At 48.8% G+C, this 19,810-nt stretch overlaps 1 protein-coding gene and 1 pseudogene across 5 annotated transcripts in view; one reads left to right on the top strand and one right to left on the bottom strand.

Annotated features, from left to right (window-relative positions):
• LOC310758131 (guanine nucleotide-binding protein G(I)/G(S)/G(O) subunit gamma-5-like) overlaps positions 1 to 19,810 on the top strand; it is a 56,657-nt pseudogene that overhangs the window by 30,510 nt on the left and 6,337 nt on the right. The window lies entirely within an intron of this gene.
• The window catches only part of PLXNB1 (plexin B1), a 145,434-nt gene continuing 126,106 nt past the window's right edge, over positions 483 to 19,810 (bottom strand). For 3 of the 4 annotated variants that reach the window (XM_083600282.1, XM_083600281.1, XM_083600280.1), the window contains 10 exons: positions 19,419 to 19,596; positions 18,688 to 18,791; positions 18,201 to 18,285; positions 15,848 to 16,014; positions 14,235 to 14,395; positions 12,605 to 12,752; positions 11,011 to 11,075; positions 10,836 to 10,911; positions 7,888 to 7,962; positions 483 to 6,368 (listed from right to left, as the gene is read on the bottom strand). In XM_083600282.1, the coding sequence (XP_083456408.1) occupies positions 6,264 to 6,368; positions 7,888 to 7,962; positions 10,836 to 10,911; positions 11,011 to 11,075; positions 12,605 to 12,752; positions 14,235 to 14,395; positions 15,848 to 16,014; positions 18,201 to 18,285; positions 18,688 to 18,791; positions 19,419 to 19,596 (1,164 nt within the window). In that variant the 3' untranslated portion in view covers positions 483 to 6,263. The remainder of the gene's footprint in view (positions 6,369 to 7,887; positions 7,963 to 10,835; positions 10,912 to 11,010; positions 11,076 to 12,604; positions 12,753 to 14,234; positions 14,396 to 15,847; positions 16,015 to 18,200; positions 18,286 to 18,687; positions 18,792 to 19,418; positions 19,597 to 19,810) is intronic. The other variant, XR_014544855.1, reaches the window with a different exon arrangement.

Genomic DNA, 19,810 nt, shown 5'->3' with positions numbered 1-19,810 from the left:
GTCACCCGGCAGCTGCATGTGGAGGAGCGGAGACGCGAACCCAGTTCACCAGACTATGAGTCTACTGCACTTAACCACTACACCACACTGGCTCTCTTTGCTAAGAGAACAGGAGGCTAAGCAGGGCTTTTCTGTTCTTAATAGGACCGGTTAAGTGAAAGCAAGAGTTTTTCCAGGCCCACAACTTGGCTGGTGACCTCCCACAATATGTCTCTCTCTCTCTCTCTCTCTCTCTCTCTCTCTCTCTCTCTCTCACTCACACACACACACACACACACCACTAGCTTTGATCCTCTGCTTTTTAACAGCATTGTGGCACAGAAATTAAGCTGGTGAGGTTTTCCATAGCAGAATACACAGGCTAGGAAAATTGCAGTTTCTAAATTTATGTATCCTGTTAAAAGCACAGGAGCAGAGCCAGTTGTTGTTTTTTTAAAGGCAATCAGACCTCCCACATCATTAAGGAACTGGAAGCTCGAGCCTTCTTCTGTGTTGTATATTAAAGTTTATTGAATTACCGTGTAAGAATTTTGCTCTGTAATAAAGTCATCTGGGATCTAAACTGATTATTTACAGACAAAACTTCTCATTTGATGATAAAACTCCTACTTTGCTCAGAACAGTATCTACAATAACATTATTATACTATGGAACAACAACAAAATCAGGCTGGCTGGTTTGTCCATCAAGCTTTCCAGATTGGAGAATTTATTATTATTATTATTAATCAGTTGAGAGAGTGCATTTACGGAGCTGGGCCAGAATGAAAAAAAAAAGGGAAAGTGAGATGCTGAGCACCAGGGATGCAAGAAACTAGAAAAGAAACACAGGCAGAGTCCAACCCACCCACCCACCTCAGGCAGCCCTCTCCCCAAAATGAGAAGCTAGCTTACAGTGAGTCAGGCCATTGCTCCATCTAGCTCAGTATTGTCTACAGTGCAGGCAATAGACTCTACACTGACTGGCAGTGGCTGTCCAGGATTTCAGGCAGGCATTTTCTCAGGCCTACCTGGAGATGCTGGGGATCAAATCCCTTCTGCATGCAAAGCGGGTGCTCCGTCACTGAGCTGTGGCATGTGCCAAGAGCAGTTTCTTCCTACAGAATTTATTCCCCCATTGTAGAAGTTCCTGCTGCCATTTACGCTGCAATGGAACTCTGTTGGGGGACTGAGCTGCCAAGACATATAACCTGAGGAACTGCCCTCTCTCTTTCTGCTTTTCCAAGAAGCTTGGTCACCTACTGGGGCTTGCAGACCGGGCTGGTGTAAAAAACACACCACAACAGAGACAAGTTAAAAAAGGAAGAAGTTGTCCTTCTGTTTTCCTTCTGCTTGTTGCAAGAGCACAGGTGACTCTGGTGCGTGGGACAGGAAGGGTGGGCTACAGGACATGAGACGTGTCAAGGAACCAAGGCAGAGGAGCTCCACTTTTCTTAAGGTAGCGCTAAAGATACAACGTAGTCCTCTGGGCAAGCCGAGTTGTGCAGGGACCACTTTCTACAATGCACAGCTGCCGCTTTTCAGTCTCTGAATGGCCATTGCCACTAGAGGAAGACCCCTGGGGTTTGAGTAAGCACCAGATGTACCACTGCTGCACCCAAATGCCTTTTTAGCACCCGCAGAAGGCAGTGGGTGCTGGGACCCCGCCAGAGGGCTCACCACCTCAAACAATGCTCCCCTCTCATTTTGCACAGAGCACCCCCCAGGATCGGAGGTGTCCTGAGGCGAAGAAAGGACTGAGGTACGCAAGAGGGTACAGGGTGTGGGGAAAAGCATCTCTTAATACTAGAGCCTGGAAAGAGAGTGTTGCAGGACTAGAACCTGGGCAATCCGGGACAAAATGAGGTGCTTCTTCACGCTTGGGATACCGTTCATGAAGAATGCTTGTGTATTCATGTCCGCAGGCACTCAGAGAACAGACTAGATGGGACCAGGAGGTTTCTTCTTAGGCTTTTAAGAACATATCCCCACAAAGCAAGGCAGTCTCAAGCCCTGCATCCCAGAACCGACTTTGCTGCCTTCCTCTCTCAAGAACTGCAAGCTCCTAGGCATGATTATAGGGTTGGAAAGGGTCTTTCACTCCAACCCCCTGCAATGCAGGAATCTCAATTGGGTGGTCATCCCCTCATTCAAACTGAAACCATACCAGACCCTGCTTAGCTTTGCAGTTTTACTGGGGCACCACTAGGAGGGATTACAAGATGGAGCTTCTGGATTCAGAGGCGTCTCAGTAGCAACTGCTAGGGAGCAACAACGGGAAATGGGTATTGTCCTTTGCGTCTTGCTTGTGGCCTTCCAGAGACACCTGGCGGGGCACTTTGGGGCTGGGGGGAGAGAAGTATACGGGAGTAAACAAAGCTTTGGCTCTTCCTTACATTCTTATCCTTGGCAGCGGGGCTAAAGAGGTAAGTTGCTGAGTCGACTGGAAGGTAACTGCAATTTTGTCTCGTAATGAGGTGACAAGAGGACACCCCATTCTGGGAAAAGAAATGGGTATCCAATATCTGTCTGTGCACGATATACAATTTTCGTGGTACAAATCTTTACGGGACAAATTCGGAGCTCAAGACTAAGGCTCCAAGTTACAAGTTTTGTCTCACAGCCTGGTTTTAACTATGGAACAGGGGAATAATAAAAGGAGCAAGAGGCCTGCTGAGCATGTACGAAGTGCTCCCTACCCCCAAGTAAAACCAGCCCCGCTCTGAGCTACCTGAAATTTGGGGGGAGGTTGTTCCAGGTCAAAGGGCACAGCTTCCAAGCAGGGTTGTGCTTTCGCCTGAGGTATTAATGACTAGACTGAGATAACAGGTGGGAATATGTATGGCTGGACGGCCATGTTGGCTGGATCTGGAGGGCATCAGACTGGAGAAGGCCAATGCGGCCTTTGTGTGACACATGTAATCTCAATAATCCTTACAACAGCTATGCAAGACATACCAGTGTAATTATTGGCGTTCCCCATATTGTAAACAGGAGGCGGAGGGCTGGAGTTCAAGTGGCTGGCTTAAGGCACCTGGGGAGTGTTATGGCTAGGCTGAGATTTGAACCAGCGGTGCCGGAGCTGGCAACAGGTGCTCTTCCTAAAATCTGTGCTACCAAGGCGGCTCAGCCTTTGAATCTCTTAAGGCATGATGCAAGGAGATCCGTGAACAGACTCACCCGCATTTTAAAAAGCCAGGGAGGAGAAAAAATGTGATTTGAATTCAGACCTGGGTGCTAACAGATGGGAGGGAGCTAGCCCTTTTGTGCTTGTGCCATTTCCTCAATTCAAATCCCCCTCTCCAAGGCTGGTGTTCGATTTGTTTAAAATATGCAAGCCACCTGTATGGTACCTGGAAGTCTACCTGCCACAGGGCAAGTAGCAGCTTGGGGTGTGTGGGTAAAATCAGGAAAATGGCACAGTTGAGAAAGGCAAACAAGCTCTGCGACTCTAAGCTGAATCCTCCTCCCACTCTGCGCCTGCTTTTAAATTACAAGGGTTGAAGATATATGCTATTCACGGATGTCCCACAACATGCCTCATATGGCTCTTGTTGACCTATTTTGATGCTGGCACAGGCATTCTTTTAAAATTACACAGAACTCTCCATAAAAGCTCACTGGAGTGTTCTAGGAAGCCGGACTAAAAAAAGCTGGGCATCTATCTGCAACAGAGCCTAATCCAGGGAAAACATGCCACCTCTTCTGTTTTGTTGCCTGACTGTGCAGCTGTTGAAGGAGCAGGAGCCCTGCCAAAATAAAGAGATAGAAATCCTTACCCCACGGCTTGCAAGGAAGCGGGCCAGAGCCTACGATGCAAAGCGGCAGATTGGAACGGTTTGCTGCGGCTGGTTCTTGCCTGAAACCGTGGCATTAGTGCTGTTTTACGTGGGCTGCGAACATACAAGGAGAAGCAGAACTAAAACTGCAGAGGCAATAAGGTGCAACCATCACAACCCAGGGTTTCTTTCCCCTGTGAGGAATGACATGGAATGATTCAACAGCGCTTCAAGTGATAGTTCCTTTTCGGCTAACCTAAGTAAGGTAGAGTTGTCAATTGACGGAAAATAACTCCCCACTTGGGCTTGCACCTGTGTCTGTTAAAACAGATTAAATCAGCAAGGGATAAATATTGCCTCCTGCGGATGCCTGTAGGTCAGGGATGGGTACCTGCGACCTTCCAGATGTTGCTGGAGTTCAAGGGCGCTTCCAGACTGCTGCTATTTGGGGATGGGATCAGCAGTGCAGTGGCAAATTCAGAAGTGTACTGCCACGCCCCCTTCTAAGAAGGCTGCATAACCTTATGATTATACAATACTACTAGTAATCAGGGATGCATTGCAACAATAAGTGCAGATCTCCATGTGCTTCCTGTGAGCTAGATCTACTTTTTACTGTGCTTGTACACGGGCAAATCATTTGGAGTGCTCCAATATCTGGAGCGACTTAAGTTGTATTTGTACGTTACAGAACATGCACGCAATTCTCCCGAAGCCGAAGCAGCTTGTGTTTTCAGTGCTCCTAAAAGGCTTAGCTTTGGAGCATACAGAACAACTCATCTGAGATCTTCCCGTGTGCCTTCTGTAGAACGACCCTGGGAGCTAATCCTCCATGGTTGACTCACTTCCTTTCCCTCTGATTTGCTCCAATCAGCACGAAGGGTGGGAAGACCTCTTCCAAGTAGCTAAAAGGCTTCCCTTTCCGGTGGCTTCAGGACCCTGGAGACAGAGACCCTGCTGCAGAAATCGTAACAGCCCTTTGTCTCCGCACACCATCCCAGACCACTAACACCTCTGGGTGAGATTCAGTGACATATGGACAAATTCATGTTGGGTAAATAAATTTGATTTGGAGCTCTTGCTGGAGAACCTCATTCCCACCCCCAAATCTTATTTTTTTTGTAATAGGGGAAGTGACAGGAAAACAAACTGGGAAGTGTGGTATAATATTGCGAAATAAAATAAAAACCCAAATGCTAAATAAACAGCTGAGGCTGTCTAGCTTCCCCACAATTTTTGTGCAAACAAATCCCAAGTAAATAAACAGAACGTCTGGAAGTGACCCAACTCCCATCAGCCTGAGCCAGAGGTCAGGGACAATGACAGGAGTGGTCGTCTAGCAACTTTTGGAGGGGCGAAGGGGTAGTCATTGCTGCTGTAGATCAAGCAGCTCTCAAAGACACAGAATGAGAAGCCGGTGAAATATTGGCAACTGAACTGCAGGAAGAGAAACAGCAAAAGCCGCCAGAATGGGCTTTGGAGGAAGCCAGAGGCATGGCCAATTGGTTCCGCAAAAATTCTGAGTTGCCTCTGGCAGACCCAGGAAAGACCCCCGTGGGGAAGCGGGGCGGCGTTGGACAAAGCAAAGCCACAGCGTGAGAGACAGGAACACGAGGAAAGAGGGTGTCTGCTTGAGGAGAAGTGCTAACTCAAAAGAGGAGCAGGAGAGGGGAGGAAAGGCTTCCCCTCTCCACAGTGCGATCCAGAGGTCCGTTTTTCCCCAAACAGCAGCAAACAGGAGGGGGCGAGGCAGTCGGAGGGGAGCAAGGTCTCCTTTGTGCTTCCTGGGGACGGGCTCTGTGCTTGGAGTAGCAGCTGCAGAAAGGCATGCTGGGTTGTGGGGGGCAAGGACCTCCGAACCAGGTGGGGGTGAGCAAGGAAGGCGCAGGCTCCTCTGTGCTGTTCCAGGAATCTCGGCGGGGTCCCAGCTAGTGGCAGGCCTTTCCCAGCCCGGCGGTGGCTCCTCTGTCCTCCATCCTCAGCCTCTTCCCTTTCGCTTGGTCCCAGTCTGTTTTGATGCGCCAGGGAAGGGCACTGCCGAAGAGATGCTCCCCTCCTTCTCTGATTGCTTAGGCAGTGGGATGCTCTCTCTTCTCAGGGCGAAAGGGAGCCCGCCCAAATCCAGAGGCTGCTGCCCGAGCCTTGGCTTCAGGCGCCGAGGCAAAAAAATCGCCGCCTGCGTGGCTACACTAGTCTCTAACCCTCTTGGCACATTCGTAACTCCCGGCCTCCTGGCTCAAGCTGAACGGGAGGAGCCCACAGCTTCTGAGGAGGGAGACGCTCCCCTAAAGTCCATTATCATCATCATTATTGTTGCAAAAAAAAACAAAGGAAAAAAGAAGAATAAAGTTCTCTGGCACCCTCGGCCCTCCACGGCGCTTGGCATTTCCTGGTCTGCTGCTGCTCCTCCCTCCTTTCACATCGTCGGTGTGGCGTGCCTGGTCCCGGCTGCAGCAGGTGCCCTCTGCCCCCTCCCCCCGCCTGGCTGACTGTCCCCTTGTGCACATCACAAGTCCGTGACTTTGTTCTCTACGGCGGCGGCAATCTGCTGCAGGCGGTAGCCCAGCTGCATCTTCTGCGCCGTCGGGTCCTCCTCCAAGGCGGTGATGATCTGCGGGGAGAGGAAACCTGGAGCTGTTATCTGGTAGTCATAGCCTTCGCCTCTGGAGCCAGATTTTTGGTTTTGTTTGGTGGGGGGGGGGGCAGCGGATGCTCTGCATCCTAGTGAGGCCTCTGAAGGCTCAGTGCATGGATTTCTAGAGGCCAGAATCTCCATCAATAAGCTACAATGCGAACCTACGTTGTATTTTAATATTCTGATGGAAGCCGCCCAGAGTGGCTGGGGAAACCCAGCCAGATGGGTGGGGTATAAATAATATACAGTAGTACCTCTGGTTACGTACTTAATTCGTTCCGGAGGTCTGTTCTTAACCTGAAACTGTTCTTAACCTGAAGCACCACTTTAGCTAATGGGGCCTCCTGCTACTGCGCAGCGCGATTTCTGTTCTCATCCTTAAGCAAAGTTCTTAACTCGAGGTACTATTTCTGGGTTAGTGGACTCTGTAACCTTAAGCGTATGTAACCTGAAGCGTATGTAACCCGAGGTACCACTGGATGATGATGATGATCTTTAGGTGGGCCCCTGCTCTGGTGCCTTCCTTGTTGGCATCCAGGAGGAGCAGGGCCTTTTTGGTAGAGGCGCCCCGATTAAGGAATGCTTTCCTCTTTGAGGTCTGGGGTCAGCTTGATTCATTCGCCCTCCTGCTCTGAATTACCGTATTTTTCGCCCTATAGGACGCACCGTCCCATAAGGCGCACCTAGCTTTTTGGGGGGAAATAAAGGGGAAAAATTATTTCCCCCCCAGGCGCGGGGCTGGGGCGGGGGAGGCCCGAGCTTCCCCTGACCCCAGCCCCCAAACAGGCAGCTCTCTGCAAGCCGTGGGAGCCCAGCGCTGGCTCCCGCTGCTTGCTGAGAGGTCCGTGAAGCCTGGACGCGCTGATCTCAGCGCGCGCAGGCTTCGGCATGCTGGCAACTCTCCGCAAGCAGCGGGAGCGCTCCCGCTGCTTGCGGAGAGGTCCACGAAGCCTGGAGAGCGAGAGGGGTCGGTGCCCACTGACCCCTCTCGCTCTCCAGGCTTCAGCGAAAGCCTGCATTCGCCCCATAGGACACACACACATTTCCCCTTCATTTTTGGAGGGGGAAAAGTGCGTCCTATAGGGCGAAAAATACGGTAGCTCCCCACTTCCACCTCCTCTCAGCAGTCAAGGGACAAGCACCAAAACAAATTCTTTGATGGAGGGAGCAGTTTCGAGTTCCAGGGGAGCCACAGAGTTTCTGTGGGGGCATTGGGCTATTTTACACCCAGTCTGCAATTTTCCTCGTTGCACATTCGTTGTGCCACTGAGTTAGTAGTAACGGCAGCAGCAAAACCAACTGAGAAACAGAGTCTTATGAACCATTAACACCTGTTGGCTAAATGTGGTACAAAGATGAAATTGCACCCACTGTTCCGCCCACTTTTGCCTCTGGCCCCACCCACCATGGACATGTGCCCCCCCTGCCTGAAAAAATGTTCCTTTCCCCTACAAGGAAGTTTTTGGGACCACATTAAAATATGAGCCACATTTACCTGGTCATAGTACTTGTTGATGTACTTGTAGAGCTCATGCAGAGCCACCAAGGAATTGAGGTCACCTGAGTAGTTCTGTAACCGGGAAACGAAACAGGTTAATAGTCACCAAGAGAGTAACATGCTGTCCCCCTCCCCCTACTGAGTCACTTTCAATAGTTTTCTGGTGGCCCAAGTTGCAAACAGGACTGGCAATATGGTGAAGTCACTTCATGGCGGAGAACTCTCAATGGGATCTATGGAACATGCCTTAAATAGGACTGGGACAGACGACTTGTCCACCTGGCCCAGTTCTGTCTGCTCTGACGGGAAACGGTTCTCCAAGGCCTCGCGCAGAGGTCCTTCCCATCAGCACCTGTTATCTTGATATTTTTAATTGGAAGATGCCAGGGTCTGAACCTGGGAACCTTCTGCATCCAAATTTCCGCCTGGCCTTTGGTTGGACTCAATCTAACCCCCCCCCCCCTTATAAGGAACCCCTTATATAGGATTTTGTAAATAAATTTTCCCTCGGCTCTTTTTGCTCGCCTACGTAGTTGGCCCTGGTGAGTATTTGACGTTTTCTCCCCTTATGGCTTTGATCTATAGGCTACCACTAAAAGGAGGCTGCATTTTAAGCTGCATTTTAAACTGTATTCTAACATATTCTAATCAACTGTTTGTTTGGGGTTTTTTTGTGTGTGTGTGTTTTGTTTTTAATGTTTTTACTGTATATTCGGTGTTAGCCGCCCTGAGCCCGGTCTTGGCCAGGGAGGACGGGCTATTAATAATAAAAATAAAAATAAAAATAAAAAACTTGTGCTCTGTCATTAAAGCACACAGCCACAGTCCACAAGCTAAGACTTGTTTTCCTTGCAATAACCTCTGCCCTAACAGAGTTACTGCAGGGGAGTTGGAAGCCGAGATGCAAGGAAGTTGGGGTGGAGGGTCATGATGATATCTCGGCTCCATCTTGTCTGTGAGACCTGCTCCCTGCCTTTGCAGACCTTTCCCACCTGGCCTGGGAGGGCGGGGCCCTGACTGACTCCAGCTGCAAAAGCGGAGGCTGCTGAACAGACTCTTGGTCCGGGGTATTGTTTGGGGTGGGGGTGGGAGAGAGTTTCCTGTTATCAATGTTAATTTTTTTTGCATCTTTATTTTTGATCTTATGCGTATTTTTTGACGCTTCATTTATTATTTATGTCTGCTTTTGTTATGTTGTAATAAAGTGTTGTTGTTTTTTGCATTGCCAGCCACCTTGAGCACGGCTTCAACTACGGAAAGGTGGCGCACAAGTAGAATTATGTCAAGTATGCATCTCTGCAATGGAAGACAAGGGTGGCAGAGAGCAAGGCCAATGCCAATGCTGCTTCTGTGCCCATTATGCAACCTGACATGGTCACTCTAGAGGAGCGGACAAATTCATGGAAGAGAAGGCCATTTTGGGCTACCAGCCAGGCTTCCTCAACCTCGGCCCTCCAGATGTTTCGAGACTACGATTCCCATCATCCCTGACCACTGGTCCTGCTAGCTAGGGATCATGGGAGTTGTAGGCCAAAAACAGCTGGAGGGCCGAGGCTGGGGAAGCCTGGGCTATGCTCAGAGGCAGTGAGAATGCTTCTGAATACTAGTTGCTGGAAACTGCAGGAAGGGAGAGGCCTCTTGTGCTCAGATCCTACAGGCATCTGGGTGATCACGGTGAGAATAGGATGCTGGTAGGAAGAGCATGAGACTCTTAATCTCAGGGTCGCGGGTTTGAGCCCCACATTGGGCACAAATTTCCTGCATTTCCTGCATGCGGGTGGCGCTGTGGGTTAAACCACAGAGCCTAGGACTTGCCGATAAGAAGGTTGGCGGTTCAAATCCCTGTGACGGGGTGAGCTCCCGTTGCTCGGTCCCTGCTCCTGCCAACCTAGCAGTTCGAAAGCACGTCAAAGTACAAGTAGATAAATAGGTACCGCTCTGGCGGGAAGGTAAATGGCGTTTCCGTGCGCTGCTCTGGTTCGCCAGAAGTGGCTTAGTCATGCTGGCCACAAGGCCCAGAAGCTGTACGCCAGCTCCCTCGGCCTATCGAGCGAGATGAGCGTCACAACCCGAGTCGGTCACGACTGGACCTAATGGTCAGGGGTCCCTTTACCCCTTACCTTCCTGCATTGCAGGGGGGCTGGACTACATGGCCCTCGTGGTCCCTTCCAACTCCACAATTCTATGATTGCCTGCCCGCGGACTGTCTCGCCAGAGTGGTGCATGCTCTGGTTATCTCCCGCTTGGACTACTGCAATGCGCTCTACGTGGGGCTACCTTTGAAGGTGACTCGGAAACTACAACTAATCCAGAATGCGGCAGCTAGACTGGTGACTGGGGGCGGCCGCCGAGACCATATAACACCGGTCTTGAAAGACCTACATTGGCTCCCAGTATGTTTCCGAGCACAATTCAAAGTGCTGGTGTTGACCTTTAAAGCCCTAAACGGCCTCGGCCCAGTATACCTGAAGGAGCGTCTCCACCCCCATCGTTCTGCCCGGATGCTGAGGTCCAGCGCCGAGGGCCTTCTGGCGGTTCCCTCATTGTGAGAAGCAAAGCTACAGGGAACCAGGCAGAGGGCCTTCTCGTAGTGGCGCCTGCCCTGTGGAACGCCCTCCCATCAGATGTCAAAGCGATAAATAACTACCTGACATTCAGAAGACATCTTAAGGCAGCCCTGTTCAGGGAAGTTTTTAATCTGTGATATTTTAGTGTATTTTTGGTTTCTATGGAAGCCGCCCAGAGTGGCTGGGGAAACCCAGCCAGATGGGCGGGGTACAAATAATAAATTATTATTATTATTATTATTATTATTATTATTATTATTATTGATCCAGCCTGACTCTTCTTCCGTTCCAAAAGAAGGCTCCTGCAGTGATCGTGGCTCAGCAGGAGGAAAACAGAGAAAGGAAAAAAGACTGTGATGTAGCTCGTAGCCTACTTACTCGTGAGAGTTCAGCCAGGGCGGAATTCATTTCCTGGTCACTTGCAGAGATGGTTTGGCGGATATCTGCATAGTACCTGCAGGAGATAAAGAACGATAACCATTAATTTATTTACCCTGTTTCCTTCCTTTTCTTTCTAGGCACATCCAGCCAGTTCCCTGGCCCTCCTCCTTACCTTTCCACCATCTGCTTGTAACGTGGAATGTCGCGGGCGTAGAGAAGCTTGTTAATCGGAGAATCCTGGAAATGCCACAAAGGGAGCAAGACATTAGGAAAAACACCCAGCAAATTTTTAGGTGTCATTATAACGGTTATTCAAATGGCGGCAGTGCTGAATAGGACAAGGAAAGTATGAAAGAGGAAAATTCGAAAGAGTTGGGTAAGTTTAGGATTTAAGTTTAAACGAAGATCATGGCCACTGGTCCCATCACCTCCTGGCAAATAGAAGGGGAAGAAATGGAGGCAGTGAGAGATTTTACTTTCTTGGGCTCCATGATCACTGCAGATGATGACAGCAGCCACAAAATTAAAAGACGCCTGCTTCTTGGGAGGAAAGCAATGACAAACCTAGACAGCATCCTAAAAAGGGGACATCACCTTGCCAACAAAGGTCTGTATAGTTAAAGCTATGGTTTTCCCAGTAGTGATGTATGGAAGTGAGAGCTGGACCATAAAGAAGGCTGATCGCCGAAGAATAGATGCTTTTGAATCATGGTGCTGGAGGAGACTCTTGAGAGTCCCATGGACTGCAAGAAGATCAAACCTCTCCATTCTGAAGGAAATCAGCCCTGAGTGCTCACTGGAAGGACAGATCGTGAAGCTGAGGCTCCAATACTTTGGCCACCTCATGAGAAGAGAAGACTCCCTGGAAAAGACCCTGATGTTGGGAAAGATTGAGGGCACAAGGAGAAGGGAACGACAGAGGACGAGATGGCTGGACAGTGTTCTCGAAGCTACCAGCATGAGTTTGACCAAACTGTGGGAGGCAGTGGAAGATAGGAGTGCCTGGCGTGCTCCGGTCCATGGGGTCACGAAGAGTTGGACACGACTAAATGACTAAACAACAACAACAAGTTTAGGATGTTGTTAGCACTCCAAACTCCCTTCCGTCTCTGCCAGCATGGCCAAACGCTCAGGAATGACGGAAATCATAGCCCAGTAGTTCTGGAGTGCAGAAGGCCTGTTCTGAGCACCCTAAGGTGCACACAGTGACTGACAACTGCCCTGCTGAATGGAGATTGGAAAGCAAAAAATTGGCTTGGGCAGCCACTCTGGCTGCAGAGAGGAAGCCTCACATTCTATCGTCACCCGTTTTTTAAAACAGTAATTGCGGGCAGGAGCTCTGCCCTCACATTACAATGAATGACAACAGAGACATTGCAGCACCAGAAACAAAAATGGGCTGGAGTTGTGTCCATCGGCGTCCTTCGCATGGCAGGTACTAGCCAAGAGTCGGGCAACTGTATGATTCCTGCATTTGCAGGGGAGATGGGTCCATTTGGGCCCTATCCCTATGATTCTCAGACAGGTTGCGTCAGTGCTGGAGAGAAGCTCATTTTCCGAGCAAGAAAGCACTGTGGGTTGCGCTCAGGAGAAAGGCAACATGCCCACATCAGAGGAATGCCTGGATCCTCTGCAGCCAAAGGCAACAGCCCCACTTGACTTGCGTCAGGAAAAGATGGCGTGGAAAGCATACGGCTACCATATTTTTCCCAACTGACGTCAAAGCATAAACTCAAGGGACCCACCCATGCCTTCTCCAAACTCACCCGACCCAGCTTGTGGTCAGCGAGAGTGCAGGAGTCCATGAAGGTCTGAGCAATGACCAGGAGCACAGCATCCACATTGTCCGACGTCTGCACATCAAATACGAACTGGGGGTTCTTGATTATGTTGATCCAGAACCTCAGGGGAAGGCTGCAGAGAGAAGAGGAAAGGGTCAACACACTGGCATGCGATGGGAATCCTATGGGCTAAGTGCTTCGGGAGCTGAACTAGGGTAGCCCAGTGAACAGGGGCCAAAACACACAACCCAATTGCAATCCTGGCACATAGTGACAACCCCACACCCCATTAGGGGCAGCAGAGATGGGTGCTGTCAAAGTTCTGCTAGAGCATGGGTAGGCAAACTAAGGCCCAAGGGCTGGATCCGGCCCAATCGCCTGCTAAATCCGGCCCGCGGAGAGTCTGGGAATCAGCGTGTTTTTACATGAGTAGAATGTGTCCTCTTATTTAAAATGCATCTCTGGGTTATTTGTGGGGCCTGCCTGGTGTTTTTACATGTTAGAGTGTGCTTTTATTTAAAATGCATCTCTGGGTTATTTGTGGGGCATAGGAATTTGTTCAATTTCCCCCCCAAAATATAGTCTGGCCCCCCACAAGGTCTGAGGGACAGTGGACCGGCCCCCTGCTGAAAAAGTTTGATGACCCCTGTGCTATTCTCTTTTTTAAAAAATAATTTTTATTAAGTTTCTTACAGATGTAACACATATCACAACAAAAGAAAAACAGGGGGGGGGGGAACAAAAAGAAAAAAGACAAGATCACAAATATAAACCAAAAAGAGAGTAAAAACAAAATACCGGTAAACACCTAAACAACACAAATTAATTAATTAATTAAACTTCTAACCTCATAAACATATTTTGGGCTTCCTCTGAGCCCTCCCATCTGAATTTCCTTGTAATTAAAATGTAGCAGTTTTCTGATATCATTTTTTAAAAACACAATATTCCAATTAAAATAAAATTTCTTAACTTTCCTTAAAGTTCTAGATCTTATTTATTTAAAACAAAAAAAAAAAAATTTCCTTCCAGTAGCACCTTAAAGACCAACTAAGTTAGTTCTTGGTATGAGCTTTCGTGTGCATGCACACTTCTTCAGATACACTGAAACAGAAGTTGCCAGATCCTTCTATATTGTGAGAAGGTGGGGAGGGGTATTACTCAGAAGGGTGGTTGGAATGGGTGATTGGCAGATAGCTGTGATGAGCCTGTTGACGACACACAGCTATCTGCCAATCACCCATTCCCACCACCCTTCTGAGTAATACCCCTCCCCACCTTCTCACTATATAGAAGGATCTGGCAACTTCTGTTTCAGTGTATCTGAAGAAGTGTGCATGCACACGAAAGCTCATACCAAGAACTAACTTAGTTGGTCTTTAAGGTGCTACTGGAAGGATTTTTTTTTTTTTGACTATGGCAGGCCAACACGGCTACCTATCTGTAACTTATTTATTTAATGAACTCTTAATTTAATCCTAGGCCTTATTTTGGTACTTTCAAGTAATTTCTAATTTTTAACATGTGCTAGAGTATTCTCCGTCACAGGGAAGTGGAGAGCATGGCAATATCCCAGTGGGATATTCCGCTAGAGGCAGAGGCTTGGGCTGCACACCTGTTTGTCTTCCAGATGTGGATGGTCTCTGGGTCCGTGATCCCATGGCTCAGCGCTTGGTCATCCAACAGGTCAAAGAAGTACTTCACAGCCAGCGGTACGGGGCGGGAGGTACTGAGGATCACCTGGAACAGGTCGTCTACAAACTTCTGCATCGTCCCCTGCAGGTAAACAACCCAGGTAGAAAGAGACAAGCCATCAAGAAACATCTACAGTGGCGTTTTTCCAGCACGGAGCCAGCGAGGAAGAACTGCCAAGCTACATGGATTTCCATTGTTGTTTGGGGTGGGGTACTACTTTGGTCTTCCTTTCTTTAAATGAAAGGCTGCTGAGACTACAGTGGAACCTTGGTTCTCAAACTTAATCCATTCCAGAAGCCCGTTCCAAAACCAAAGTGTTCCAAAACCAAGGCACGCTTTCCCATAGAAAGTAATGCAAAATGGATTACTCAGTTAAGCCTTTAAAACAGCCTCTAAAACAGCAATTTAACTTGAATTTTACCATCTAACGAGACCATCGATCCATAAAATGAAAACAATAAACAATGTACTGCAGTCACACAATCAATCAGTCAGTAGCTGAACTGGGTTCCACAGTCACAAAAACACAACAAAAAGAGCCGCAAAAACACAAAATAAATAGCAAAAACAGACACACCTCAGCGTAACACTCAAAACAGAAGTGTGGCACTTAAATTGGAAGTGTAACACTCAAAACGGAGCACATTCAGCTTCCGAAAAAGGTTCGCAAACCGGAACCCTTACTTCTGGAGTTGCAGTGTTTGGGTTCCAAGTTGTTTGAGTACCAAGGTGTTTGAGAACCAAGGTACCACTGTAATCAGAAACTGAAGACCACTGGAGTGGAGGTTAAGGGTCTTTCAACCTTTACCTCTTGCACCCTCAGTGGAAAATGTACCCCTCCTCCAAGTCTTTGCTTATGAGCGACAGAGCTTTTATGTACATGCCATAAGCAATGACAGTAGCAATTATCAATAAACAATAGCAATTATTGATAAATAATATATATAATACATAAATTATCAACGCATCATGGAAAAACAAACGCTAAATTGTGAAATGCATCAGAACTGACAGGTGCAGCCATGTAAGATGTGTATGAAAAGCAGTGCTTTCCATTTCCAGATTACAGTGGTACCTCGGGTTAAGAACTTAATTCGTTCCGGAGGTCCGTTCTTAACCTGAAACTGTTCTTAACCTGAAGCACCACTTTAGCTAATGGGGCCTCCTGCTGCTGCCGCGCCGCCGGAGCACAATTTCTGCTCTCATCCTGAAGCAAAGTTCTTAACCTGAGGTAATATTTCTGGGTTAGCGGAGTCTGTAACCTGAAGCGTCTGTAACCCGAGGTACCACTGTACTGCCTTTCCCTCAGGAAGGTTCAGCAAGGGCATCGTGGGTAAAGGTCCCAGGATGCAACAGTGCCAGTGATGTCAAGTCGCAATGCACAGGCCTAGCGCTGCAATTCTGTGCATACTTACTCAGGGGTCAAGTTTGTTTGCTTTTTCACTGGGGCTTATGCGCAGGAAGGCGTGCCTAGGGTTGCAGCCTGAAAGGATACCAGGAATGGGAGGAGGTGAGCAGAGAGCTCCTTCTTACCTTCATGGAGAGGAGGCGGGTGAGATAGATCTCGGGAATAGCCTTGGCCCTCTCTCTCTCCCGGACGCTCCCTCGCCGATGTTTAGGCAGCTCGGGCTCCTCTGTCGGCTTCACCAGGTGCCATAGCTTCATCCCACCCTCATCAGCATCCTCCAGCATTGGGGTCTCTATAATGCACAAAGCGGTAAACACCAACAAATGTTTAGAATTTGGAACTGGGTATTGAAATATACTCAGAGTCGCAAAGTGATTTCATGCTCTTTATTCAGCTCATAGTGGTGAGGAGGAATGAATGAATGTCCCCTCAAGGTATCTGCTTTATATACATTATTTACACAATGGGCTGCACATGATTGGCTAATTCCGGAATTCTACTGTAAGCCAATCAGGTTGTGGATTCACTTCTATCTGGAGCATGATTGGGTGGTTCCTGCCAACCAATCATACTGCTGCATTGTTCTAGGACCAATCAGACTGCTGCATTCTGAATCCTATTGTTCTAGGACCAATCAGACTGCTGCCTTTTGGATCCTATTGTTCTAGGACCAATCAGACTGCTGCAGTTTGGATCCTATTCAACTCAGTACATAACAGGTATTGTCTGTCTTTTTAAATAGTTTCATTCTGTCTTTTCTCCAAAGGGACCAAGATGGCATAGATGGCTCCTGCCTGCCTGCCATTCATTCTCACAACAGTCCTGTGAGGTAGATTTCTCTGTGTGTGTGAGAGAGAGACAGACAAAAACTGACCCTAATAATAATAATAATAATAATAATAATAATAATAATTTATACCCCGCCCATCTGGCTGGGTTTCCCCAGCCACTCTGGGCAGCTTCCAACAAAAGATTAAAAATACATTAAAACATCAGACATTAAAAGCTTCCCTAAACAGGGCTGCCTTCAGATGTCTTCTAAACATCAGATAGTTGTTTATTTCTTTGACATCTGATGGGAGGACGTTCCACAGGGCGGGTGCCACTACCGAGAAGGCCCTCTGCCTGGTTCCCTGTAATCTCACATCTCGCAGTGAGGGAACCACCAAAAGGCCCTCGGGAGGTGGACCTCAGGGTCCGGGCTGAATGATGGGGGTGGAGACGCTCCTTCAGGTATACTGAGCCAAGGCCGTTTAGGGCTTTAAAGATCAGCACCAACACTTTGAATTGTGCTCGGAAACGTACTGGGAGCCAATGTAGTTCTTTCAAGACTGGTGTTATGTGGTCTCAGCAGCCGCTCCCAAAAGCTTCATGGTCAAACAGGGATTTGAATGCAGGTGTGCTCAATGCGCTGACTACCACACCACATACTGTAGATCCTTGCAAGCGAATGACAGACCTTTTCTTCTTTCGCCTCTCTGATCCAGGGGCAGGCAGACTTCCAAGCTTACAGAATTGTGCTGAACCAAAGGTGAACCGTTCAGGAAGCTCTGCAAACACCATCTTGGTAGTCAAGATAACCCCACAATTAATGGGCAGTTATTGCAGCAGTGAGCTCATATGTGTTTATATTCACTTGGCTTTCTTTGATGTTGTCCTCATCTGTGGGCTTGGGGTGCTGGGCTCTGAGCCCAGAAAGAGGAGCTGTCTGTAAGATTTGGGTCAGGCATAGGCAAACTCTGGCCCTCCAGATGTTTGGGACTACAATTCCCATCATCCCTGACCACTGGTCCTGTTAGCTAGGGATGATGGGGATTGTAGTCCCAAACATCTGGAGGGCTGGAGTTTGCCTATGCCTGAATTGGGTATTTCCCACCTATGCCCTCATCTGGTCAGGCAAAGCGATGGGAAGTTCTATCCAAAGTGACGTGCGCTATTTTGTGTATACAGTGGTACCTCGGGTTAAGTACTTAATTCATTCCGGAGGTTCGTTCTTAACCTGAAACTGTTCTTAACCTGAGGTACCACTTTAGCTAATGGGGCCTCCTGCTGCTGCCGCGCCGCCGGAGCATGATTTCTGTTCTCATCCTGAAGCAAAGTTCTTAACCTGAAGCACTATTTCTGGGTTAGCAGAGTCTGTAACCTGAAGCGTATGTAACCTGAGGTACCACTGTAAATAATATGTAAACACCTTCCGAGGGACTCCACTCCACTTATCAGAGCTGAGCTCACAGTCCTGCCTTACAAAAATCCAGTCCTAGTTTCCTCCAGAAGCTTTCTTCATTTCATCAGCCTAATTTACAGGGGGAAGGCGGAGGCATTCTGTTGTTGCTATTGTTAAAACAACCGGCAGTCAGAATATTTTCTGATCTACTGACAAGCATTCAGAAATTTACCTTCTGCCCACCCCCAAGCTGGCACTGATTATTTCTCCAGATTTTCCTCCAACATTTAAACAAGAGTTTTAGAGCGACTTACTCTCTCCAGGGATATAGTCCTGATTCTCCCTGGGAAGATGCTTGGTCATACGAGGAACAAGAGCAACAGTGGCTCCATCGGGCACCTGAGAATGAAGGGGGAAATTGAGTTAGGCAGCAGTGTGCATTCCTCTTTTCTCTCTATAGAATAAAAATGTCATCATGTCATCATGCAGCCCCTACTGGAGGATCCTGTAGTGGCTCATCACAATCTTGGATTTGTATAAAGTCAGTGTGGGATAGGGAAGCAAAAGTAATGGCAGAATCTTAAGTGGGAAAGGACCAAAAGGCCAGGAAGCCCAAACCCCTGCCGCAGAGTAGGACCCTTCTTTCACCAGATCCCAGAGGTCAAAAAGAGGCCGAATCTGGAGAACAAGGGCGCTCCAAAAAAAGATCCCGGGGGGGGGGGGAGCTCAAGGCAACCCATGTACTGAGCCAAGCCACCCACTGTAGAGGAAGGCCAAAGGCCAGCAATAATTCTCCCTCACCTTGTAGTGTTGCAGTGTGTTGAGACGCTTCCAGTTGCCCTGGACAACAGAAGTCACGTCCTCATCGGAGAGGATGAGGTGCCCAGCCAGACCGGATCTCCACTCTAGCAGAAACGAAGGGGGAACAAAAATCAATAACCAGGTTGGAGAACAGCACAGAGCAGAGGCAAGCAGCTTAGAGGTGGTTCGTGCCCAGATGGGGAGAGAGGAAGGCAGGGAGATCAACAGTAGGTGCAGCCCGATCCGGTTTTGTCCCCAACCTTCTCTTCCCTGCTTAGTTTTACAAGAACAACACTGGGACTGAAGAGGAGGGAGCTGGCAAGCAGAACCACCCTAGTAAGAATGCAGGCAGGTGGAAGCTGGAAGAAGGGAGACTAAGGTTGATCTGACAGTGCCTCCTTTGCCCTAATGGACCAGATTTCACGGCAGCAGCTACAAACCCATAATGAGCACGGGGCGGGAGACACTTCCTCTATGTATCCCACAGCAGGGATGGAAAACCAGTGGCCCTCTAGATTGCTGGACTCCAACTCCCATCAGCCTCAGTCGGCACAGCCAATAGTCAGGGATGATGGGAACTGAAGTGCAGCATCAGTTGGGTGGCCACAGGTTCCCTCCATCCCTGGTCCTACAGCCAGATAGTCCATCTCCTTGGTACTTTGGGGCATCATATCCCAGAGCGGAGTCCCACCATAATCGCTCTTTCCTCCACTGCCCGGAATTCTACTCACCCAAGTCAAGCGTGTCTGGGTCTGGCCGGTGGCAGTAAGGTGTCCCTTTGTAGACCTGGTCGAGAATCTTCTCCTTCACTTGGGTGATGGTGTCGCAATCCAGCCCCTTCACCAACACCCCCTGGGAGCCCTCTGGTCCTCCCACCGTGCTTCCAGTTTGCGCCACGGCTGTCAAGGTCTGCAAAAAAACAAGGTGGGCAAAGATGAGCTGACTCAGCAGCGCTCCACTCGCCCACCTGTTTCTCGAGTTCCCAAACGCTGACTAAGCACTATAAAGATGAGTGGCGGTGCTGCTGTGGTGCAAAGGAACACACCGCAAAGAATTCTGGGAGCTGTAGTTTGTTAAGGGTGCTGAGAGCTGTTAGGAGCGTCGGAATCTCCACTCGGCCAAG

This window comes from Podarcis filfolensis, assembly GCF_964270895.1.
Source record: "Podarcis filfolensis genome assembly, chromosome: 2".
Lineage (NCBI taxonomy): Eukaryota > Metazoa > Chordata > Lepidosauria > Squamata > Lacertidae > Podarcis > Podarcis filfolensis.
Note: the sequence above shows the minus strand (reverse complement) of the source record. Positions and strands in the feature narration are given on the sequence as shown.